The following is a 25,802-nucleotide window of genomic DNA, read 5'->3' on the forward strand; positions in this document are numbered from 1 at the left end:
AGAGGGACACAGTGAGCAGTGTGAGCAGCCAGGAGCCTGTAGGTAGCAGCAAAGGGGTGCGTTTAAACCACAGCAATGGTGGTCTGAGCCAGGCCCCCCCCCCCCCAGCCATCTTTACCTAGTCCCATCGATATATCCTTCTAATCCATTCCTCTTAACTGATCTGCTGGCTTCCCCTTTAACGCCTCAAAACTGTTAACTACTCCTTGTGGTAGCGAGCTCCACATTCTAACCATTCGCTGATTTAAAAGGTTTCTGCTGAATTCCCCACTCGGAATGTGTGCAGAATTAATTGTGTTTCTAATGAGCTTTAGAGCTCGAAAGATTTGTGACCTTTAATGTCCAGTAGATTTCAGACTTGCTTTTAATTTAGAAACACCACTGGCAAGTGCCATGAGCCAGTTTATCAGCCTCTTACACAAGAACTTATGAATTAGGAGAAGGAGGCCATTCGGCCCCTCAAGTCTGCTCTGCCATTCTGTAACGTCATGGCTGATCGGTTTGTGGCCTCAATTACCCCCCCCCCCCCACCCCCGCACCCCCACCCCACCCTCTCCATTGTTTGTGAAGAATCTATCTACTTCTGCCTTAAAAATATTCAATGACCCAGCCTCCACCACTCTCTGAGAGAGTTCCAAAGACCCCACAGAAAAACAAAATCCATCTCAAATGAGAGACCCCTTAATTTTAAACTGTGTCCCCTATTCCAGTCTCTCCCACAAGGGGAAAGATCTTTATTATAATAATAATCTTCATTGTCACAAGTAGGCTTATATTAACAGGGCAATGAAGTTACTGTGAAAAGCCCCTAGTCGCCACACTCCGGCTCCTGTTTGGGTACACTGAGGAATAATTCAGAATGTCCAATTCATCTAATTCTTTTGCGATTTGTGGGAGGAAACCGGAGCACCCGGAGGAAACCCACGCAGACAAGGGGAGAGCGTGCAGACTCCGCACAGGCAGCGACCCAAGTCGGGAATCGAACCTGGGACCCTGGCGCTGTGGAGCAACATCTTTTCAGCGCCCACCCTGTCACCTCTCCTCAGTAAGATTATCTCTCAATCTTCTAGACGCCAATGGATACAGAGCCAGTCTGTCCAGCCTTCATCCCAGGTATCAGTCGAGTGAACCTTCTCTGAACTACTCCCTAATGCAACTGCAGCCTTTCTGGTCTGAGACGATTGAAGCTAAAACAAGGGGAAGCGTTGCTTAGGTAGTAGTGTACATGCACTGATTCTTTCCAACAACTGGAATATTGGATGTGTAGTGTAGATTAGCCACCTCAAAGGCACTACCACTGCAAAATGAGCAAGGCGAGGGACATCTTGCAGCTCACCTGCCTATGTGGGTTGCCTGGCTGCAGGTCAAGAGCAGAACACCTGGCTAAGAGATTCTTAAGAGTAAAGCATTTTGGCTGCAACATCTGACAGTCTCCACAAGCTGCAGCAGGTCTAGTATTTGCTCCCAAGACCTTAATTGTTTGCATCTTGCCACCAGATACCGCAAACAAAAGCCAAAATTAAACTGTCCACATTATGCAGCGCTGTCACACTTTTGAGCTATAAAAACTAGATACTTCATTGGAATATTTTCAAGTCATAATGTTCAAAGATTTGCTGTGTTCCAGCTCTGCTCTAATATTGGCTCTCTGTTCCTTGTTGCTGCTTCAATGAGGTCTCCCACCTGCGTTCCTGTCTTCTAATTGAATTAGCTTCTTAACGCATTATATTGGGTTTGTCAAATTATGAAGAATTTTACAACACAGAAACAAAAAAATTCGGCCCAGCTGATCTCCGCGTCTGTTCGAGTTCCACATCTCACCCTATCAATCTATCCTTTGATTCCTCTCACTCTCATGTACCTCGCAGCTTTAGTAAACCTTCCGTCTTTGTGCTGGTGTGTTACAGATCACTCAAGAGTCCGGGTTGCGGTGGCAATGATAGGTTATTGATTTATTCCTGGTTTTAGGGGCTAATTGAATGCATAGCTAAGAGTGAAATAATTCAAAATGTCTTTTGAGTGTGAGAATACAGTCATTGCTTTAGATAAAGAATAAACTATCAAACTTTTGTGCCATGTCTGTAGAAATTCAAAACATTGCTTCATGAAAAGTTGCACAAAAGCCCATTGTAATGCTTAAAATGTATCGACTGCAAGGTTAATGCAAGCCCCTTATCTTTGTTGGAATGGCATACGTGGCGGATGCACGTTGACATTTAACTAATTTGACGGACATTAGTGAATTTTAATTATGCTTGGATAACAAATTATGTTCTAAGTGATGGACAGTTGTTTGAATAAATCAGAAAGCCTCAGCTGAGAATTAGAACCAATGAGAGCAAATAAGGGGTTAGACCATAGATATGAATTGCCTTAAAAGTATGACCTCATGGGTGAGGTTTCGTTCTTGATTCCTACCTTCCTGAATCATCTATTACTTATACTTTCATGGTCAACGCTTTTCGCTATCTTCTGACCAGCTTATGTATTATTTGATCTAAGTTTTGATTCAGTTCTATGCAAGTGTGCTAAAGTGAATATTTAGCAATAAATTTGTACTTTTGGACACCTCCAATCAACCGGACTGTTGACTCTTATTTTGAAGATACATAAGAGATCCTACAGGCAACGTGCCCGTTGCATTCTGGAGCTACGGGTAATAATGTTCAAGGCTCCATCTTTCTTTCCATCGGATGGTTGGCCAGGAATCTCTCCTGCTCTTATCGCCTTCCACGGACAATGGTTGGCAAGACTTTCAGGTTAGCACTCAACATGCTTGCCAGCTCCATAATGCCACCTTAATTCCAGCTGTGTCCTGTCCCCGAGCCGACCTGCGGCGCTTTGGTCAGTTTTTAAGTCACGTTAGTTTCAATTTGCTTTTGGCCCAGCCGCCAACAAAAATTATACACTGCCTCTAACGTAAAGAAATATCCCCATGTGCTCCCCACTGATGGAATCACAAATGTCTGCCTAACCATGAAAGGAGATACTGGATTGGATTTGTTTATTGCCACGTGTACCAAGGTACAATGAAAAGTATTTTTCTGCGAGCAGCTCAACGGATCATTAAGTACATGGGAAGAAAATAAAAAAATTTTAAATGCATAATAGGGCAACACAAGGTATACAATGTAACTATATAACACCGGCATCGGGTGAAGCATACAGGTAGTATTAATGAGGTCAGTCCATAAGAGGGTCATTTAGGAGTCTGGTAACAGCAGGGAAGAAGTTTTTATTGAGTCTGTTTGTGCGTGTTCTCAGACTTTTGTATCTCCTCCCCGATGGAAGAAGTTGGAAGAGTGAGCAAGCCTGGTGGGAGGGGTCTTTGATTATGCTGCCCGCTTTCCCCAGGCAGCGGGAGGTGTAGATGGAGTCAATGGATGGGAGGCAGGTTTGTGTGATGGACTGGGCGGTATTCACGACTCTCTGAAGTTTCTTGCGGTCTTGGGCTGAGCAGTTGCCATACCAGGCTGTGATGCAGCCCGACAGGATGCTCTCTATAGTGCATCTGTAAAAGTTGGGAAGAGTAATGTGGACACGCTGAATTTCCTTAATTTCATGAGGAAGTATGGGCGCTGTTGTGCTTTCTTGGTGGTAGCGTCTACATGGGTGGACCAGGACAGATTTTTGGTGATGTGCACCCCTAAGAATTTGAAACTGCTAACCATCTCCACCTCGGCCCCGTTGATGCTGACAGGGGTGTGTTCAGTACTTTGCTTCCTGAAGTCAATGACCAGCTCTTTAGTTTTGCTGGCATTGAGGGAGAGATTGTTGTCGTTACACCACTCCACTAGGTTCTCTATCTCCCTCCTGTATTCTGACTGGTCGTTATTCGAGATCCGGCCCACTATGGTCGCAATGTCAGCAAACTTGTAGGTGGAGTTGGAACCAAATGTTGCCATGCAGTCGTGTGTGTACAGGGAGTAGAGTAGGGGGCTAAGTACGCAGCCAGGCGGGGCACCGATATTGAGGACTATTGTGGAGGAGGTGTTGTTGTTTAATCTCACTGATTGTGGGGACACCAAAAACCTTGGTCAACAAGGAGGAACTTAGGGAATATCTTGAAGAGGGATAGATTGGGGGAGGGGAGTACAGAGCCCCAGGCCTGGGTGACTAACCAATGATGGAGAGAGGAGGGAGAGCGAAGAGGTGCAAGAAGTAAGAAAAACCGAGAGCTCTGGAGATGGGAAAAGTGATACCATGAGAGCTTTGAAATTGATTAAAACAATCTGAAACATCAGATGTTACCATAACAAGCAACCCCCGGTAGATACAGAATGGAACTCAAATATATTTTTACAAGTTCCATGTTTATGATCTTTTGTTGCACAATTATACTTTGGCTGTCTTCATTCTATATTCAGGCTACACAGAGATGTAGCAGTTAATGGGCTTTGAATATGTACACATATTGCTACACATAACCTGTCAATAGTAATGGAAGAAGAATGGTAATGGAATTTCAAAATTCCTTCTTACTAAAGCACCAAGAAGCTGTTCAATCTTTGCATATCTATTGTGAACAATTATTCAGACTTGAAGGTCATGAATATCTAAATTGTAGTGAATATTAGAAAGAATTTCGAACATCCGATCATAAACAGTTGCTTCATTATCTTGCACTCGTTTTGTTAGAAACACAGCAGAAGTTAAAGCAACAAAGATGTTGATTGGATCTCCCCGTGTTTCTCCAATTCAGCAATCTTCCGCTTTCCCAATTTTAACGGCTTCAGCCATTGGAGGCCTTGCTGTCAGCTGCTGAGATCCTAGGCTCTGGAGCCCCCTCCCTAAACCTATTTATATCTCCCGCTAGCTCCCTCCCTCCCTCTCCCTCCCCGCTCCCTCTCCCTTCCCACTCCTGCTCCCTCCCCGCTCCCTCTAGGCACCTTAAGACCTACCACTTCTTCAAACCACTTCGCCTGATATCACCTTATGTGGCTCAATGTCATATTTTGTTTTATAAAACTCCTGTGAAACACTTTAGGATATTCTACAATGCTATGGGCGCCATACAAGTACGTAGTACTTAGAAAACTCTGTCTTGGTGAAAAACATGGTGGATGAGCCCATGGAACCATGGGAAAGGCCAGGCATCAGACTTCCAGCAATGGGAAACCCCCGTCAAATAAGTCGGAGGCGGGAAAAGGGCCAATGTGAGAAACCGGTTGGGATGGCTTGTCAATTAGGCTAATTCAGGAGCCAATTCACGACGGAGAGGACCCAGGTTCGATCCCAGCCCCGTGTCACTGTCTGTGTGGAGTTTGCACATTCTCCCCGTGTCTGTGTGGGTCTCACCCCCACAACCCAAAAAGCTGTGCAGGGTAAGTGGATTGGTTACGTTAATAGTGTTCAATTCTGGTCACCACACTACCAGAAGGATGTGGAGGATTTAGAGAGGGTGCAGAAGAGATTTACCAGGATGTTGCCTGGTATGGAGGGCAGTAGCTATGAGGAGAGGTTGAATAAACTCGGTTTGTTCTCACTGGAACAACGGAGGTTGAGGGGCGATCTGATAGAGGTCTCCAAAATTATGAAAGGGCATAGATAGGGTGGATAGTCAGAGGCTTTTTCCGCAGAGTAGAGGGGTCAATTACTAGAGGGCATAGGTGTAAGGTGCGAGGGACAATGTTTAGAGGAGATGTACGAGGCAAGTTTTTTTTTTTACAGAGGGTAGTGGGTGCCTGGAACTCGCTGCCGGAGGAGCTGGTGGAAGCAGGGACGATAGTGACATTTAAGGGGCATCTTGACAAATACATGAACAGAATGGGAATAAAGGGATACGGACCCCGGAAGTGTAGAAGATTTTAGTTTAGAAGGGCAGCATGGTTGGCACGGGCTTGGAGGGCCGAAGGGCCTGTTCCTGTGCTGTACTTTTCTTTGTTGTTTGTTCTAAATTGCCCCTTAATTGAATATTAAAATTAATGGGCAGCACGGTGGCACAGTGGTTAGCACTGCTGCCTCGCGGCGCCGGGGACCCGGGTTCAATTCTGGCCTTGGGTGACTGTCTGTGCGGAGTCTGCACTTCCTCCCCGTGTCTGCGTGGGTTTCCACCGGGTGCTCCGGTTTCCTCCCACTGTCCAAAGATGTGCAGGTTAGGTGGATTGGCCGTGCTAAATTGCCCCCTAGAGTCCAAAAGGTCAGGTAGGGTTTCTGGGATATGGGGAGGAGGTGGAGGTGTGGGCTTAGGTGGGGTGCTCTTTCCAAGGGCCGGTGCAGACTCAATAGGCCGAATGTCTTCCTTCTTCACTGTTGATTCTATGAGTCAATTAATATTAATTGTCTGAGCCAATCGATGTTTACTGGGTGGCTCAGGTATTTAGTGGGAGTTGCACAGCTTTTCAGTGCCTCCGGAAGGCCACCCAGCAGCCCCTGTTGGGTTTGCCGGTGGTCTACCAGGGGCAGTCCCTGTTGTCAGGCCCAGGTAGCTGGATCTGCTGAAGGCTTCTGAACATCACCAGCTGCACCTCTCGTTCATCCCCTTCTCCACGAAGCTCATTCACTTTTGACCAGCGATACCATGACGCTCCCTGGGAGTACTACTGGCAGCAGCCGGCATTCCCAGTGCGGCACCGCCAGAAACAAAGAGTCCGGCAGCTCCCTGTGCGAAGGTTTGCCAGTCCCAAGTCCTGGGGAAGGCCCGATGCTGGCAGGTCCTTCATGGGTCTGGCCATCTCCATGGAAGTGACGCAGGGTTACCACCTGCTCTCCAACCAGTGGAGTCTCACAGCCTCCATGTTTGATACCAGATTTTTTTTCCCCCTCCAAGTTTATTTAACCTACAACAAAGCCTTCTGAGTTAGAGGGACAATTGCAGTAACTAGATTTAAAGTGGGACAGCAGTCTTCATAGGTAAAGCAAACGCCTGTTGCCATTTTTAGAAGAGTCTGGGAATCGAGAGTTAAAGAAATTGTAGGCAATTTGCGCAGCAGCCAGAACAAAAAAATCCTAAAGGAGTTGGTGTGAAATCCTGGACTGGATTCGCTGTTAAAAGTGGAGCGGAGCTTAGCAGTGACATTTTGAAAACCTGATCTGTATTTCGGAATGCAAACCGCTGAGGAAAAACATTATTGTGAGATAAGATTTTAAAGCATGTTTTTGGGAGTGGAGTTTGGCAACTCTCACGTGGCAATCACCTGGGGGAATCTGAGGACATTCACAGGCACTAACCTGGGGTTCAGAGTGGAGAGCATATTCGACCACAGTCACCTTTTGTGTTTAAAAGGGACTTTGTGCATTAATGAGACCACTGTAGCTTAAGGTGTACTTTATAATCCGTGTTATTCCTAAAAACCGTGTGTATTTGTTAAGCTACGGGGGGGGGGGGGGGGGAAAGGAGTATTGTATCATGGTCCAACTTTTCATGTTTAATAAATGTTCCTCCATGCTTAATTTCAAAAAGTCACGGGGCTGGATTCTCCGCCGTCCGGATTCTCCGCCGTCCGGATTCTCCGCCGTCCGGATTCTCCGTTGCGCCGGCAGCCCAGGGATTTCCCGACGGCGTGGGGCTGCCCCACAATGGGAAACCCCACTGGCCGGCTGGCGTGACGAAGAATCCCGGGGGCGCGCTGCACCAGGGTCTTTTGGGCCAGGATTCCATTATGGGATCTTCCCATCCAGTTAAAATATCAACTGGGATTGTAACACGTAACTGAATCAATATTCCAGGCCTCTAAGTTACTAGTCCAGTAACAGGACCGTGATGCTACTATACCAGTAGGAGCAATCGCTCACCAGAACATAAAAACACTATTACTGTTGAAGTCATTGACCCACCCATTAGCAAACACTTTACTGCAATTGTACATCTTCCTGTCTGAGAGCACATTAAATTCTGCTTGCCTCTGTGTTAATACGTACCATGCCAGGGTGAGTCACAATCATGCCTTTGCATTCTTCAGCATATTTCTGCCATTCCAACTCCTCCCACTGCAGCATGTTCGCAATCTCCTCCTCAGGTACCAGAGGTTTACTGTTGCGTAATAGGTAAAGCAACACCTGATGCATTGAAAGAACTTCTTTCCCACTATCTGAGAACAAAAAACATAATGGAATTGAGAGGGGAGGTCACAGTGGAACCAGAACCCACTGTGGCAGCGCGGTAGCATCGTGGTTAGCACTGTGGCTTCACAGTGCCAGGGTCCCAGGTTCGATTCCCGCTAGGGTCACTGTCTGTGCGGAGTCTGCACGTTCTCACCGTGTCTGTGTGGGTTTCCTCCGGGTGCTCCGGTTTCCTCCCACAGTCCAAAGATGTGCAGGTGAGGTGGATTGGCCATGATAAATTGCCCTTAAGTTAGATGGGGTTGCTGGGTTACAGGGATATGGTGGAAGTGTGGGCTTAAGTTGGGTGCTCTTTCCAAGAGCAGGTGCAGACTTGATGGGCCGAATGGCCTCCTTCTGCACTGTAAATTCTATTCTATAACGAACGCTGCAATCATTTGTTCATGCGTTGGCATTTTTGTCCAAACCATATTTGGAGTTTCAGTAGTTCAGTGATAACCTGCTCCAAGGTATAAGCGCCCAAATCATCTTTCTCAACTCAGAGGGAGCAATCCTTTCTGTTTAGGTTTAGCAGCCGGACATATTTAGTGGTTGGTTAGCAAAACGTAGCTGGGGAGAAACTGTTCCCACTTATGAAAGAATCGAGGTAGAGGGAGCACAGATTTGGAGACAGGACAGAATAGCAACATAGTCAATTTGTACGACATTAATTAGTGCACAGAGGGCCCAAGCGGGAAGGACGATTATAATCACATGGGAGCGGAGGGGGCCGAATCCCTACGGCCTAATACTGAGGCCTGAACTGAAAATGACTGGGAAGGCAGTGATCCTCTGTGAATGAGGCAGGGATTGCCAAATAGGATGGTAAAGAAGGCAGCTGAGAGACACTCGCATACCACTGAAAGCTATCAAACACGGCCCCTGGGATAAGTGAGTGACGAGTGGGCGGGGGAATCAGGGGCAGTCAGATGGTTGGCCTGGAGCTGAGCTCTCTCTCCGGGACAGGTAGGATGTAAGCCATTTCGTAGCTGCTGTCCACAGGAGGGATTCAGAGAGTCACAGACTGCCGGGGGGGGGGGCATGGATTAGAAGGGATGGTGCTGAGGGTGCAGACTGAGGACCATAGATTGTCACTGCGAATCCACACTGCGAATCCAGAGGCAGCAGCAGCAAGAGAAAGGGCTGAAATAAAACCCGTGGCGGCCACGCACTGTTGGACACACGAGGGGTGGAGGAACAGTGCCGGGGGGACGTCTGCAGATACCAGAGACACAATTATAGGAGAGACAAGAGGCCGCTATCACATCACTGGACGAGCCTCGTGCCTCACTTCCCTTAACTGGCCACACGGGTGCGGTCAGCTAGCACCTTTCCACCCATCCCAGAATCCCTATGGCCTCCTGGCCAATGGGCGGGACCCGGCGCCATCAGAATTAAGTTCCACTCTATATTTCATCAAAATATAGCGAGGGATTTGACAGCAACTGGCGCCTGTTTTACACAACCATTTATTCATCACGACTAGATTCGCTTTTCGAAAGAGACTCAATGGGCCGAATGGCCTCAGTATGTTCTATTAAAGCAGAACAATACAACACAGGAACAGGCCCTTCGGCCCTCCAAGCCTGTGCAGGTCACGATACCACCTTTGGCCAAAACCCTAAAGGACAAAGAACACAACTCCTTACTCACCAGGTATCGATCTAACAAAGCGGGGCAGGAAATGAAACCTCGGGCAGGACAGAGTACCATTTTCAAATACAGGACCTAGGACAGAGCAAAATATAATTTTCGATACATATACACATGCAAGAACCAGCGTACTCTCGCCAATCCTCCATGGGACTGTACAAACATGCAGCTTTAAAGTGAGGTGGGGTTAGAGAGCTGGGAATAATTGGATGAGCGAACACGAAATGTAATTCAGATTTCCTTTTAAGGCTTTACGTTCTGTCCTAATTTTGCTAATTTCCAATGATAGATTCTGAAGCGAAAAGTATTGGCATTTTCCTGTGTTAACATGTCACACTGACATGACACGTGTCATCCTGCCATCACGTGTCCTGGCTCTAACCCAAATATTGAATGTAAAAACAGTAAATTCCACGATTGTTTCAATTTACTGCTTAGGGCTCACCAAAGCACACAGAAAACTGAGCGTTTTAACCGGAGATTCATCGGCTACAATCAAGCAGTCGGGCTGTACCAGCTCAGCTTCATCAGAGGAGCAAAATACTGCGGATGCAGGAAATCGGGAATACAAACAGAAAGGGCAGGAAAAACTCAGCAGGTTTGGCAGCATCTGTGGAGAGGGTGGAAGAGAGGTTTTCTTAAATGTAGTTGACCCAATTAAGGGGCAATTTAGCGTGGCCAATCCACCTGTCCTGCACATCTTTGGGTTGTGGGGGCGAAACCCACGCAGACACGGGGAGAATGTGCAAACTCCACACGGACAGTGACCCGGAGCCAGGATCGAACCTGGGACCTCGGCCCCGTGAGGCAGCAATGCTAACCCACTGCACCACCGTGCTGCCCGCGAGAAACAGAGTTGATATTTCAAATCCGTATGACTTTTTGAACTGCTGAGGAAAGTGGCATAACGTTTCGAGTTTATTGTATGGCGCTTCGTCAGAAATTCAAAAAGTCAGATGGACTTGAAACATTAACTCTTTCTCTCGCCGCAGATGCTGACAGGCCTGCTGGGATTTTCCAGCATTTTCGGTTTTCACTTCATAATCGCATTTTTAAATCATTTCTCATGGCCTGGCGTTTTATTTACTGGTCTGGTGTTTCTGAAAATGTTGGTGATGGTTCCATTAATCAGTGGTTTGTGATCCCTGCCAGCCTAACTTTTAAGAAAGATCACTAATGATAATCCTGATTGCAGTCAGACCACAGGAACCTTCAGCTGTTTTGAATCTTGCATACATATATCAGTAAGTGCATCTTTGATACATTTTACAGACGGATATAGATAGGCGAGGAGATTGGGCCAAACTTTGGCAGATGGAGTTTAATGAAGATAAGGGTGACGTTATTCATTTTGGCCAAAAAAATAGAAAGGCAAATTATCTAAATGGAAAGGAGATTCAAGATGCGTCTGGGCAGAGAGATCTGGGTGCCTTTGTTCATGAATCGCAGAAAGTCGGTATGCAGGTGCAGCATGCAACAAAAAAGGCAAATGTAATGTTAGCGTTAATTTCAAAAGGACTGGAGTAGAAAAGTAGAGAAGTGTTGTTGCAATTGTATAGGGTGTTGGTGAGACCACATCTGGAGAATTGTGTCCAGTTTTGGTCTCCATATTTGAGGAAGGATGTGGGGGAATGGAGTGGACTCGATGGGCCGAATGGCCTTACTTCCACTCCTATGTCTTATGGTCTTATGGAATTGGAGGCAGTTCAGAGGAGGTTCACCAGATTGATTCTGGGGATGAAAGGGTTGACGTACGAGGGGAGATTAAACAGCCTATACTCGCTGGAGTTTAGAAGGAGAGGGGATCTGATCGATGGGTATAAAATACTAAATGGGATTGATAAAGTAAACATAGACCAAATGTTCCGCCTTGTGGGGAAATGTGGAACGAGAGGTCACGGATATAGGCTGAGAGGGGGGGTAGATTTAGAACTGAGATGAGGAGGAACTACTTCTCGCAGAGGGTGGTGAATCTGTGGAACTCGCAGCCCCATAGTGCGGTGGAATCGGAGTCATTAAATGGTTTCAAGATAGAGATAGATATATTTCTGATTTTAAAAAATGGGTTAAAGGGATATGAGAAACAGATGGATTGGAGACCAGGAAGAGATCAGCTATGATCTGATTGAATGGCAGAGCAGGCTCGAAGGACTGAATTGCCGACTTCTGCCCCTTATTCCTTTGTTTCTCGAAATACTTCAAGTGTGAATTTGGCCCTTCTCTATCCCTTTTTCCCTCGCGTGTTTATTTAGCTTCACTCAAAATTCATCGGCACTGCTGACCTCAACTATTCCGTTTGGTAGCAGTTCTACATTCTAATTACTCACTTGAGTAAAGCAGCTTCTCCTGGATTTTCTATTGGATTTATTTTATTTTTAAAATGAATGTGCAATTTTTTTTTCCAATTAAGGGACCATTTAGCGCGGCCAACCCACCTACCCTGCACATCTTTGGGTTGTGGAGTTGAGACCCACACAAACACGGGGAGAATGTGCAAACTCCACAAGGACAGTGACCCAGGGCGGGGATTGAACCTGGGTCCTCAGCACCATGAGGCAGGAATGCTAACCACTGCGCCACCGTACTGCCCTACCCTGCTGGATTTATTAGTGACAATGGTACATTTATGGTCCAGTTCTGGTTTATCCCACAAGTGTAAATGTCTACTCTATGTCTGCCCTATCAAGGACATAAGAACACAAACAATAGGAGGAATAGGCCATTCAGCCCATCCAGCCTGCTCCAGCAGTCAACAAGATCATGGCTGATCGGATTGTGGCCGTAACTCCACTTTACTGCCTGTCCCTCATAACCACCATGTAGATCAAAATTCTGTTAACTGTTCAGCCATTCCAAAATCTTAAAGCTGGGAGGATGGAGGTGATGTTTTATTTCAAATATTTTAGGAGAATATTGTGTTATTCTGTAAACAAGGTGGGGTGTTTGTGCAAATTATTTAATGAAGCTAGGGAAAGGTTAATGGAGACAGCTTGTCTGGGAGGGTTGAGAGATAAAAAGAGACAGAGGTGCTAAACATATGCATTTGTAATATGAAGCTATGGTCAGTGGAATTATAAGTAAATAGGTTGAGTTGAGAAATTTGCATTAGGAGATAGATATGGACTTTGTTTTTGCTTTGCAGTTGTTAAATTTCAAAGCTGAGTAAAAGGCTTTTACAGATTGCAACAGTTTCATAAGTAAAGAAGGGAATATTATTACATTTTATTAGACCTGAAAGAGGAGGCAATATAAAAACCTTTCGTGTTTTTCCTATTTTGGGAAAGGTGAAGTTCAAAGAGGTGCTGAGGACAATGGAATCGAAGATGAAAGGGAAAAAGGATATTTAAGGAAAGACGTGGAGCAGAGTTGTGTTGGCTGTGTAGGGAAGACCTCCTAGGAACAGGTTTGTGCTGAGAGAAGGTGCGAAGTTTGAATTAGCCATCCAGTTAAGCCAGAAGAGATTTAAATACAGAAAGCAGTTGTGTTTCTGAATATTCTTGAAGTTCCAAAACAGAGTGGAAGTGAGTGAGAAGTCGCATGCTATACCTTTACAGAAGTGATAGCAGTGTTGCCTTGGTAACGTTATTGGATTTTTACAGTTAGAAATCTGTAACGAGAATGTTGCCAAGAAGGAATTTACTTAAGTATTCTGACCAAGTATTTGGGAGGTGGAGGAGGAGGAGGAGGGGGGGGGGGGGGGCTTTGTAAGAGTGTTTTAACTGTGTAACTTTAATCTTTTGTGCTTACTTTTTTTTCCCCTCCTTAATAAATCTTTTAATTTTTATAAATCCTCCAAGTGTTACTGGAAGTCTGTATTTCTGAGATCAGTAGGTTTCTCCTCATTTTCAGAAAGGACGAAGGAAAGATTCTCTCTGGGGTTTGGTTTCCTCAGCAAATAACATTGGCACCTGTTGACGTTAACAAAACACTCCAACAAATCACCTCTCAGCCTTCTCTTTTCTAGAAAAAATAGAATGTCAGCATCTTCAGTTTTTCCTGATATGTAAAACCTCTCCGATCCGATACCGGACAGCGGCACGGTGACAGAGTGGTTAGCACTGCTGCCTCACAGCGCCAGGGGCCCGGGTTCAATTCCGGCCTTGGGTGACTGTGTGGAGCTTTCACGTTCTCCCCGTGTCTTTCCTCCAGTCGCTCCGGTTTCTACCCACAGATGCCTAGGTTAGGTGGATTGGCCATGCTAAGTTGCACCTTGGTATCCAAGGATGTGCAGGTTAGATAGGGTTATGGGGATAGGGCAGCGGAGTGGGCCTAGGTAGGGTGCCCCCCCCCGGTGAAGATGTAACTACTGGACGTTCCCCATCCAAATCAATCTCGTTCACCAAGGAGATAGGAGAGATCTATCCTCAGTCAGACAAAAGACAGTTTATGCAATTTATATTCATTAATTACTTGAAATGACTTTGAATAGGCACCAACACCGAAAATCTGACCAGGCAGAATCTAGGTTTCTTACTAATGAATATAAATACAGATAACCAAAAGGCTGCACCCCCTCCTTTTTACTTGAAAATTCACATTTTGAGTGTCACGTTACCGTGAATATTCCAGTCGTAAAGCTCCAAAATGTCCTTGAATAGGAACGAGGCAAACATTTCTAATCCTTTCACACAGAAATTCTGAAATCAAAGCGAAACACAAAATCCCAGGTCTGTGAAAGGCTGATAGCAAGTAAAAGGAATTGCAAAGCACACATTCTGCATTTTTCGCTTGTGCTATTCTGATCGTTCATTCTTTACATTAAGTCAAACTATATAAAACTCCAAATTCGAAAAGGTTAAAGAACACTGATGTAAAATATATAAGCTCCGCCCCATAGAGTACAAGATATGAAGGAGGGTCACTGGTAAGAGCGCTGTTGTTCCTACAGATTTACATAATGACAGAAATGTGGCCATTCAGCCCATCAAATATGAGCGCACTGAAACAAAGCTATCCCCTCTTTCCAATTCTCGGTATCTACAGTACCTCAAATGCGCCCCCTACTAATTTTACAATTTTGATGAGGCTTTCTGCCTTTTGCCCCCTTTAACCAATCAGTTCCAGATCTTCATCACAGTAAAAAAAAAACTCAGCTCCCCTGGTTAGTGATCCTTCTGCCCAGGGCTACAAGCCCCTCCTATTGACTCTCTCCAGAAGATTCATAATGTTATCCACCTCAATTAAATATATCCTCAGCCTCTTATATTCCTCGGATTTGAAATACAGCAACGTTTTTCAAATCACCACAAACTCCTGACTTTTAAAAAACATGTGAAGATCCATTCCATGCAGCTACTTTTTTTTTATTGAAGGATGTTAATCAGTACTTGCCTCCGGCATCATTTCCTCAATGAAATGAATGGTGTAGTCAATATTAAAACGTATGACCCGACACAAAGGAATCTGCAAAAGTAAAGACACTTTATGTAATAATAATAATCTTTATTAGTGTCACAAGTACGCTTACATTGAAGTTACTGTGAAAATCCCCTGGTCGCCACATTCCGGCGCCTGTTCGGGTACACAGAGGGAGAATTCAGAATGTCCAATTCACCTAACAAGCACATCTTTCGGGACTTGTGGGAGGAAACCGGAGCACCCGGAGGAAACCCACGCAGACACGGGGAGAACGTGCAGACTCCACACAGACAGTGACCCAAGCCGGGAATCGAACCTGGGACCCTGGCGCTGTGAAGCAACAGTGCTAACCACTGTGCCACCCTGCTTTTACTTCGCCTAACAAATTTTGTACATTCCTTAACATAAAAATGTCACTTTTGCTTTGTAAAGACTGTAGAATTAATGATGAAAGTTTAAAGCTTCGTGATGATGTGTTTAGCTTACAAAGTAAGAAATTGTGTTTTTGAAGCCTCACCAGTTAATCACAAGAGGCCCAGCATTCAAATACGTCATAACCTCAGGGCAATTAAGCGGGATGTGTGATAACAAGAGCACACAGCGCAGTACAATCAACACCCACTGTTCACGAGAGTTCCCTTCCCCGAATTTTCGCAAAGTGTGACATCATGAACAGCGAACCTGCGCATGCGCACTGCGGGCTTTGTGGGAACGACTTGGGAAAGAGGAAAGTCTAACATTTTAAAATCACAGACGAGTGAAGTTTTGGGGCCACAAACGGCGGTTACGTGCACAACTGTACTAACGCGGGCAAACAAATTCACGAGGGGGTGGGGAGAGGGTCACGAACGATAGCAATCGACTATACTATGCAAGCTGTTATTAAAAGTACCAGAGCGATGAACAGAAAACTTACATTTCTGCATCATCTTTAGCGACTCGAAAACATCCCAAAACACTTAACAAGTCAATGAAGTGCTATTGAAGTGCAGTAATCGTTTTAATGTAGGAAATGCAGCAGCCAAACAATGCACAGCAATCTCCCACAAACAACAATGAGACAATGGCCAGATAATCGACTTGTGTGATGTTTATTGAAGGATAAAGGATCGGGGATAACTCCCCACATCTCTCTTTTTTAAATAATGTCGGAGGATTTTTACATCTAACTTACAAAATTCTTACAGGGCGTGACAGGGTTGATCTAGACAAGGTGGCTACCCTGGCTGCTACGTTTAAAACCTGGAGAGGTAATCTCAGGATAAAAGAGGCAGACCATCGACGACAGACGAGGAGGAATTTCTTCACTCTGATGGTGGTGAACCTTTGGAATTCTCTGCTGCAGAGAGCTGGGGAAGCTCCACCATTGAGCACCAAGACAGAGACCGATAAGAGGTTTCTGGAAACCAATGACATCAACAGATACGGAGATAGTGTGGGAAAGTGGCAGGGAGGTAGATGATCAACTGCGACATAATTAGAAGGGGAGCGGACCCAGATGGCTGGATGGCCATGATCCCAGTGTGAGGGTCAGTGATGGCAGGGAGGGGGTCATGGGGGTAGCGATCGCAGGAGGATGGGTCAGCACCCAGGGCATGGTTGGTTTTCAGCGCTCACTCCACCATCCTTGTGCTGTGCCTCGCAGTCAAATAAAGAAGTACGCCCCCTCACTGTCGCCGAGCCCACACATCAGGATTTGCTTATTGTACTCCCTTGCATGCTCGCTGAGGGGCAAATACCAGTGGCAATGGAAAGAGATTCTTCTGTCAGCATTAATGACCAATTTAAGGGCCTTAACTGAAGGGTGATGGGAAGATCTATCCACAGGTCGTCCCGCGATGGACTTAATCTGGGTGGAGGCGGCAAGGCATCAGGCTCCCCGCTCCCCGTCACCCTCTCACCTGATTAAATGCCCCCCTCTACCACCAAACCTGCCACAAGGTGGACAGAAGATTCCCCCCCTCAGTGTCAGTACTGATTGTCGGAAGAGTCTCGGGAAACGGGCTTACATTTTGCAGAATCAGAAACAGTTCACTCAGTAACATCCCAAGCCCTGCCTCCCAGGAGCCCTGCCATTTTCATAGGGTCTCAAATATGTTTATTTCTGGAACCAAACGGAAAGAGCTGCTACCTAACGGGCATCGGCAGGTCTGGATTGAATTGGAACGTAGCAGGTTCTTGCTGTCATGTGAGAGTACCTTTAAAAAATGGGTGTTTATTTTAGAGAATAACTGTAGTGGGCATACCTTTAAGAAATGAGTGTTTACTACTGCAGTGATGTCAGAGTGTGGGTGGAGCTGGGCTGTCTGTCAGCTTTTAGTTTCTCTTTGAGAAAAGCTTGGGTGTGTGTGTTTATTTTAGTTTCATGTTCGTGTTGGAGGTGCAGTCAGCCACAGAATGTGTACTGTTGTTCTCTCTGCTATGTAAAGACTATCTCTTGATCATTTGGTGAATTCAGAGTTTATAACTGTTCTCAGTAGTGAATTTAAACCTGATGTGCTTCTGTTAAAAGTTTTTTGTTTAAAGTCTTATGGATGTTAAAAGGACAGCTTAAGGATTACTTAATGTTGTATTCTTTGGGGGTTGTATTTGAATTAATGGTTGCTAAGGTGTTCACTGTATGTTTTAAAAAGGTTAACTTGAGTTCACGGAATAAACATTGTTTTGCTTTTAAAAAATACTTATCCATTTCTGCTGGACTGCACCTGTAGAGTGGGCCGTGTGCTCCCCATACCACAATTTAGTAAAAGTTGTGGGTCAGGTGAACTCCATGATACATTTTGGGGTTCTCTAAACCCTGGCCCATAACATTACACACAAGACAAAGGCAAAAATACCAACACCTTTGAGGGGGGGCAATGTATCCAGAGGGTATTGAGATCGCAGAGTCAGAAATGATACAGGAGGCCATTCGACCCATCTGGCCTCTGACAGCTCTTTGGTCAAACTATCCAGTCATTTGCACCCTCCAGCTCGCACCCTACAACCCTGCAATTCATTTTTCTCCTTCAAGTGTTTGTCGAATTCTCTTTTGAAATCAGCTTCCACTGCCCCTTTAGGCAGCACCTTCCACATCACAACAACTCTTTGTGTATTCAAGAAAAATGGCACCAGATTTACTTTTGTTTATGGATTTATATTATTATTCAATATGCCAAAGATTCAGAATAACAGCAAGTTAGAATTTTCGATAGGATGCAAGCTCCCTGTAGTGTGAGAAAACGACGTTCAAGTGGCTGTTCAGCCAGAATCACATTGAATGTCTGAGCAGGCTCGAAGGGCTGAATGGCCTCCTCCTGTTCCTAAGTTCCCCATTATCAGACGATGTAAATGCACCTAATATATATGATCTTTGTACTCACATTATTAAGCGGAGTGTGAGAAAACAGGGAAAACCCTTCAAAGATATACTCATGGTCATCGTACTCGATCACAGTTGGTCGGTCAGTCTGAAAGAAAATGCAGCCTTTAGTTTTGAGATGAAATGTACCTTCATCACAAGTCTTTAACTGAACGATTTACACGTTGTTCTTCCATAGCGGGTAACACAGCACTTACCAAAAAGTTAGTGGGTGGAGAAACTGTAATCCTGTAGTGGAATAATGTCCCCGCGTTGTTAGTGATCGGGCGACAACCATCATTTGCCTAGAACGAAGCATTTCAAAGCAGGTTATAGCATGCAGCTTCCCAACATTGCCAAGACAGCAAGGTACCTAAAAACCGAGCAGCCAATTTGCATCTACTAACAGTACAGGCATAATTCGACCCTTATTATCAAGCGACTTCCTTATTCAGCACAGGTTAAAAATCCTTTATGGTTCAATTTAACACTGAGGATATATCCACAAACTTCCCAGATTCAAATGACTCCTTGTAAGAGTCCCAGGGACCCAATCCGCCTCGTCGGCTCAGGGCTCCTCCAGTTGCATGTTTGCGCTACGAAAATAAATGATTCCAAAATTCTGCAGGAATAAGAAAAGCCTTTTATCCCAGGCTGTGCTGTGTGTTTTGGCAGCAATGCACTGCAGGACAATGCAGCATCATCGCAAGTGCCAACGCCCTCCTGCCCGGCTCATACGATGGATAGGACGGGGACGGAAGCCCGTGAACTTCGGTGAAAGGTCGCTTTAACCACTTGCAGAGGACGGTGGCTGGGCTACAGCTGCGTTCTTTCTTTCTTTTATTCCAGCATCGCAAGGGTCTAGGATTCATCTGACACCTTTCACATCCTCAGGATATCACAAAGTGCTTGACAGCCAGATGCTGTCGATGTGTAGATACTGCTCTGTGCTGCAGGAAACGGGGCAGTTTGTGCTCAGAAAGCTTCCACACACGAAAATGTGGTCATAGAATCTTACAGCACAGAAGAATCCTCTTTGAAGAGCAGTCGTACTGAGCCCCACACTCCCCTCTTTTTGTTTATAACCCTCTCCTTACGGAACTGTCCAACTCCTATTTAAATTGATCACGGAATCAGCTCCCGCCACCTTTCCCGATCCGGGAAAACTCTCTGCCGTTGAGCGGATGATCACTTTTAGTGATGGCGATTGAATGTCGGACGTGCAAGGAGCTGCCTCACGAGGAACGTTGTACGGCACGGGAGGAAAATTCATGCCAGAAACAAAAAAAAAGGATTTACTCCTCTCTTGTTTAGACAAAAAAGAGAATGCATTCAGACTCTGTGGTGGCTTTGCAGTGAGTGTTTTATTCAAACAGGAACAGTACATTGTGTAATGTACATTCGGCTCAATATTCTGATGCAGTGGAAGGAGCATGGGAAAATTGTGGTGCATATCTCAGGACTGTCAATATCAGTGAGCAGAAGTTGGAAGCCAATCACCCACAAAACTTTTATATTTCAGCTGCAAGGCTTTCTGTGATGAGGATAAAACAACAACAACTTCCATTTTTATAGCATCCCACAAGTGAGTTATTAATAAGGGACAGAGGCACCGAAGGAGCTACGAGGACAGGTGAACAGGAACCTGGTCCCCGGGGCCGGTTCTGAGGAGAGTCCAAAAGGAGGTTGTGAAAAGGTTTAGGGATGAAATTTCATAACTTAGAGCCAAGGTGGCTAATAGCACGGCAACCAACGATGGAGCAATTAAAATCAGGACTGTTCCAAGTCGCCCGAATTGGAAGAGCGCAGGTATCTCAGGAGGGCCTTGGGCCTTGGGGAGATTACAGGGATAGGGAGGGGGCAAAGCTATGGCGGGATCTGAAAACAAAGGGTGAGAATTTTAATACTGAGGTGCTGTCAGAGGAAGAGCCTGTGCAGGTCAGTGGGGCAATGGGTGATGGGTTACCCAGGACTTGGTGCAAAGGGCAACAGAATTTGGAGAGAAGACAACGTTACGGAGTGTGGCGTTTGGGAGACCAGCAAGGAATGCATTGGGATCGCAAATTCTCATTCTAACAAAGGCGAGGATGGGGGTTTCAGTTCCAGGTGAGCCGAGACAGGGTTGGAGACGGGCAGCGTTATGATGATTGAAGTAGTCAGTCCTGCTACTGATGGAGCAGTTATGCAATCAGAAGCCCATCACGGGAGATCAAACACAGCACCAAGGTTGTGAACAGTCTTGCCCAGCGTCAGAGAGCTGCCAGGGAGAAGAGTGAAAACTAGATTTCTGTTCCGGTCTGCTGGAACTACCTCCAGATATAGGTCGATCTTACAGAAACATGCAAAGTTCTCTTTACTCCAGCATTCTTACCTCTTCACCGGGGTATATACTGTGCCTGATCCCAGTTCGTTTCGCCTTGGCACTACACTTACACAATGGGCCATCATTCATCTAGGAATGTAGAAATTAAAAAATAAACTGCAAGGAAACAGTTCCGTAAATACCAAGGAACGTTGTCCCCAATTACCCAGAGTACTTATTTACCTCATTAATAAACTGCACTAATTTAATTAATAAATGTTGAATTAATAAATGGTGAGGTTATTCTGTTTGAGGAAGGTGTAGCTTGCTTCTAATTCATTGCACCTAATTTTAAAAATAGAATTCCTACAGTGCAGAAGGAGGCCATTCGGCCCATCAGGAATCATGGAACCTCTGAAAGAGCCCCCTAGGCCCACTCCCCCAACCTATCCCCGTAGCCCTGCTCTATCCCCACAACTAAGGGACAATTTAGCACGGCCAATCCACCTAACCTGCACATCTTTGTGACTGTGGTAGGAAACCAGAGCACTCGGAGGAAACCCACGCAGACACGGGGAAAACGTACAAACTTCACACAGTCACCAGAGGCGGAATTGAACCCGGTTCTCTGACGATGTGTAGCAGCAGTGCTAACCACTGAGCCACCGTGCCGTCCATAAATTCATATCCTTCCTGTAATGTGCTGACCAGGACCGTATGCAAGACGCCTAGTTTATGTTGAATTGGTGGTTTACACAGTCCTGGCATAACCTTCCTGCTCTGATGTTCTAGAAGGCAGTAAATAAAATTAAGGATTTCTTCCTGACTTCTTCTTTCACAATTTTGTATATCCAGCAAAAGTCCATGATCACCTACCACAGCCCAAAATCTTCATCCAGCAAACTAAAAATAACAGCGTGTGTGTGTGTTGAAAGAGAGTTTTTTTTGATCAGTGAAGGTTAGTTGAACAGTGTGTGGTTCTCCCAGTTCTTACATTCTGCCTCTTTGGCTGCTCCAGGCACTTGCTCGGGCCTGGCAAACAGCGAGGGTCCCCGTTACAGTGTTATAGTGGCAGCTTCGTGCCCTGACTAGCCGGAAAAACCTGATTAACCTGCAATTTTTGAGCTGGCTGGAACCCACGGAGTTCATTTTCGTATGTTCGCTGTTTGTGAGAGCTTGTGAATGACAGGACTGGACATTGCTCGTTTGCCTTCTTAACTACCTCATCTCTCAATCCCGCTGCTTTCAGGCGTCTGTGCACATGTCCACGAAGGCCTCTCTACATTTCTCTGTATCTGAACCATTTACCGCCTTTCCTTCGCCTTGTTTGTCCTCCTCAAATGCATTGCCTTACAGCTCTCCTGATTGAATGCCATTTGCCACTTCTCTGTCTATTTGACCAGTCCATCGATACCTTCCCCCAGTCTATCTACTGTCAACATCATGGCCCATTTCTCTGGCATCTGCAAGCGTGTTCATCATGCCCCCTATATTTAAGTCTAAATGACATATATCACAAACAGAGAGGGACTCAGCGCGGAGCCCTGCAGAACCTCATTGCGAACAAACTTTGGGGTCACAAAAACACCCCTATTGACCAATACGCTTTGCTTCCTGCTGCAGAACCAATTTTGGATCCAGCTGTCTCTTGGACCCCATTAATTACTGATCCGTTGGGAGGGACCTTGTCAAAGTCTTTGACGGGTACCCACCTTCCTGCCGACCCCCAAACTCCCCCCCACAATACACAGGGGCAGGAGGGGTGTCAAAATAACCAGCCCAGCCATCATATTTAAATAAATAACCAAGATCCGTGGGCAGCACGGTAGCATGGTGGGCAGCACAGTAGCATGGTGGTTAGCATAAATGCTTCACAGCTCCAGGGTCCCAGGTTCGATTCCCGGCTGGGTCACTGTCTGTGCGGAGTCTGCATGTCCTCCCCGTGTGTGCGTGGGTTTCCTCCGGGTGCTCCGGTTTCCTCCCACAGTCCAAAGATGTGCGGGTTAGGTGGATTGGCCATGCTAAATTGCCCGTAGTGTCCTAAAAAAAAGTAAGGTTAAGGGGGGGGTTGTTGGGTTACGGGTATAGGGTGGATACGTGGGTTTGAGTAGGGTGATCATGGCTCGACACAACATCGAGGGCCGAAGGGCCTGTTCTGTGCTGTACTGTTCTATGTTCTATTCAATTGGGCTGTTAACAAGCCAATGGTTGGCATGTCAGTCAGTGATGGGGGGTACAAAATACGGTTTCAAAGGGTGGGAATGAAGGGTGTGTTTTTTTGGGGGGGCTATACTTCACCAACCCATAAGATAGAAGCCCGGCCCTGCCCATGCTTCCTATCCGCCTGTTGCCTTAAATCCATTACCCTCACTGCCCAACGCCCGCCCCCTTTCCAACCCAACATGTGTCCAAACCCACCCTGCCCAAGAACCCAGACTAACCTGGCTCTGGTATCCAGTGGGCCTTATGCTTCCTGCTTGCAGTCCCAGCAGCGGCCACTAATGCACTCTCGGCGCTGCCAAGGCCGATGGAACTGTCAGCCAATTGGGATGGTCGTCAGCTCCTGAGGGCAAGACATTTCCCCAGCGAGGGGCAGAAGTCCCACACCGGCCCTATTTAACCCGCCCATTGCATGTTATGGCGGCGTAGCAGGCTGCTGTGGAGTGGACTTAGAGGGAGGCAGTGGGGTGGTGGTCTTGTCACTGGATTAGTAATCCAGAGACCCAGGGTAATACTCTGGGGTCCCGGGTTCGAATCCGACCAAGTCAGGTGGTGAAATTTGAGTTCAATTAAAAAATAAATCTGGAATCAAGTTGAATGATCAGGGAACCATTTCCGATCATCATAAAAACCCATTTACATAGAACATACAGTGCAGAAGGAGGCCATTCGGCCCATCGAGTCTGCACCGACCCACTTAAGCCCTCACTTCCACCCCATCCCAGTGATCCATTAAACCCTGTCCTAACCTTTTATTGGTCACTAAGGGCAATTTATCATGGCCAATCCACCTAATCTGCATGTCTTTGGACTGTGGGAGGAAACCGGAGCACCCGGAGGAAATCCACGCAGACACGGGGAGAAGGTGCAGACTCCGCACAGATTCCCCAGCAGGGAATCAAACCTGGGACCCCGGCGTGGTGATGCCACAGTGCTAACCACTATGCTACCGTGCTGCCCACTTGGTTCACTAACATCCTTCAGGGAAGGAAATCTGCCCCCCTTACCCGGTCTGGCCTGCATGCGACTCCAGACTCACACAAAGATGTGACTGACTCTGAACTACCCCACTGAAATAGCCGAGCAAGCCACTCAGTTCAAGGGCAATTAGGGATGGGCAAGAAATGCTGGGCCCCGCCAGCAACGCCCACATCCTAAGAACCAATAATAAAAATAGAACAGGCTCCATGCTGACTTTGCTTTGAGGGAGATGCGTGGGAGATACCCCTCTGCCGCGCCCGCAACCCCCTCCCCCCTAAATATTCCACCCCAGGGGTTATCCAGTCTTTGTGACAAATTCTTCATCAACGGAGAAGCACCTTTTCTCTAAAGAAAATGTTTCTCGTGTTAGATAGAGATTATTTTATTACTCGTTATGTAAGAAAATTGCACAGAACAAATCTAACAGGTTGAGAGAAACAGTAAAATCAATCAATCCAATACCTACAAGTGCGCAGTGGTTTGAAAAAAAAAATGTTCCTATTGGCAAAGAAAGTCCCTGTTGGAAAGGCTGCTCTGTGTCATTGTGCGAGAGAAGGGCTGACGTACCTGGCCTGGGTCATTGTACCACAACTCCTCGTGCAGTCGATCGGGATGCGCCTTTTTACGCTTGATCTCTTCAATCACATCAATAATTTCAGAGTCCGAGCTGCAGGTGCTGCTCCCACTGCTGTTATCATCCGAATCGCAGCCCGAGTCGCTGGAGCTGGCATCTGAGCAAAATATCCAAATATTTACCAAAATTAAATCACCAAGCGATAGGGCAATGAAGAAATATTGAATGTTTCAAACGCTCTTGGGACAGTAGCCATGCAGTAGCTCCCACTAAATGGGAACCTTGCTGTAGAGAGAGTACAGGCACTTTAACTCTCATCAGGACAAATGTTCATAGTGTTCATAGAATTTACAGTGCAGAAGGAGGCCATTCGGCCCATCGAGTCTGCACCGGCTCTTGGAAAGAGCACCCTACCCAAGCCCATACCCCCACCCTATCCCAATAACCCAGTAACCCCACCTAACATTAAGGGCAATTTGGACCCTAAGGGCAATTTATCACGGCCAATCCACCTAACCCGCACACGTTTGGACTGTGGGAGGAAACCGGAGCACCCGGAGGAAACCCACACACACATGGGGAGAACGTGCAGACTCCGCACAGACAGTGACCCAGCCGGGAATCGAACCCGGGACCCTGGAGCTGTGAAGCATTTGTGCTATTCACACTGCTACCGTGCTGCCCCAAATACAAAATGCCAACAATGTAGATTACAGGCAAAAAGGGTGCTGATTGGTTAGCAAGTCGACTCTGATTGGCCAAAGCATTAGCATGCAGAAAGCAACGGGGAATTTATCAGTAAATTTGCTTTGTAGTCATCAACGATCAAAGTGAGTATTAATTGTGACATATAGGTGGCGACAAAGAGCAAGTATTTTTGTCTACAATATTGAATTTACTGGATTCTTCCTTTCTGGTCCCAGCAGATGCAGGGTTAAAGCGCATTGATGCCAGTGGTTCCTGCAAGCAGAATGAGAAGGATACACATCCCAGACTGTCCAATATAGACTGCTCAAAATCAGCCAGCCCTTCAAACTACTGACTACGAGACAACAGTCTAGTTTAGGACAGTATGGATACATCATGGGATCATAGACTGGCTACAACGCAGGAGGCCATTCGGCCCATTGTGCCGATGCTGGTTTTAGTTCAGGTTTCCAGCACCTGCAATATTTTATGGGCAGGGTGCGGCAACTGTCTTCAAATGGATCAACTGAATAATTGGAAACAGATAAGGAACATTGCCAGTGGGAAAAGGGCCAAGGTGCATTTGATTCACCTTCCACCATCCTGGTAGTCACCTGGTACAACAGTAATGGGGAAGTGGCCAACAC

General features: G+C 46.2%; 1 protein-coding gene across 2 annotated transcripts in view; it reads right to left on the reverse strand.

Moving 5' to 3' along the window:
• drosha (drosha ribonuclease III) overlaps positions 1–25,802 on the reverse strand; it is a 199,790-nt gene that overhangs the window by 138,623 nt on the left and 35,365 nt on the right. For both annotated transcript variants that reach the window (XR_005460598.1, XM_038796522.1), the window contains 8 exons: positions 24,462–24,625; positions 20,763–20,843; positions 18,610–18,696; positions 18,414–18,500; positions 15,025–15,096; positions 14,249–14,330; positions 9,694–9,768; positions 7,861–8,030 (listed from right to left, as the gene is read on the reverse strand). Coding sequence is in view for 1 of the 2 variants with exons in the window: in XM_038796522.1 (XP_038652450.1) it covers positions 7,861–8,030; positions 9,694–9,768; positions 14,249–14,330; positions 15,025–15,096; positions 18,414–18,500; positions 18,610–18,696; positions 20,763–20,843; positions 24,462–24,625 (818 nt within the window). In the remaining variant the exon portion in view is untranslated. The remainder of the gene's footprint in view (positions 1–7,860; positions 8,031–9,693; positions 9,769–14,248; positions 14,331–15,024; positions 15,097–18,413; positions 18,501–18,609; positions 18,697–20,762; positions 20,844–24,461; positions 24,626–25,802) is intronic.

Source organism: Scyliorhinus canicula, chromosome 5, assembly GCF_902713615.1.
Source record: "Scyliorhinus canicula chromosome 5, sScyCan1.1, whole genome shotgun sequence".
Classification (NCBI taxonomy): Eukaryota; Metazoa; Chordata; class Chondrichthyes; order Carcharhiniformes; family Scyliorhinidae; genus Scyliorhinus; species Scyliorhinus canicula.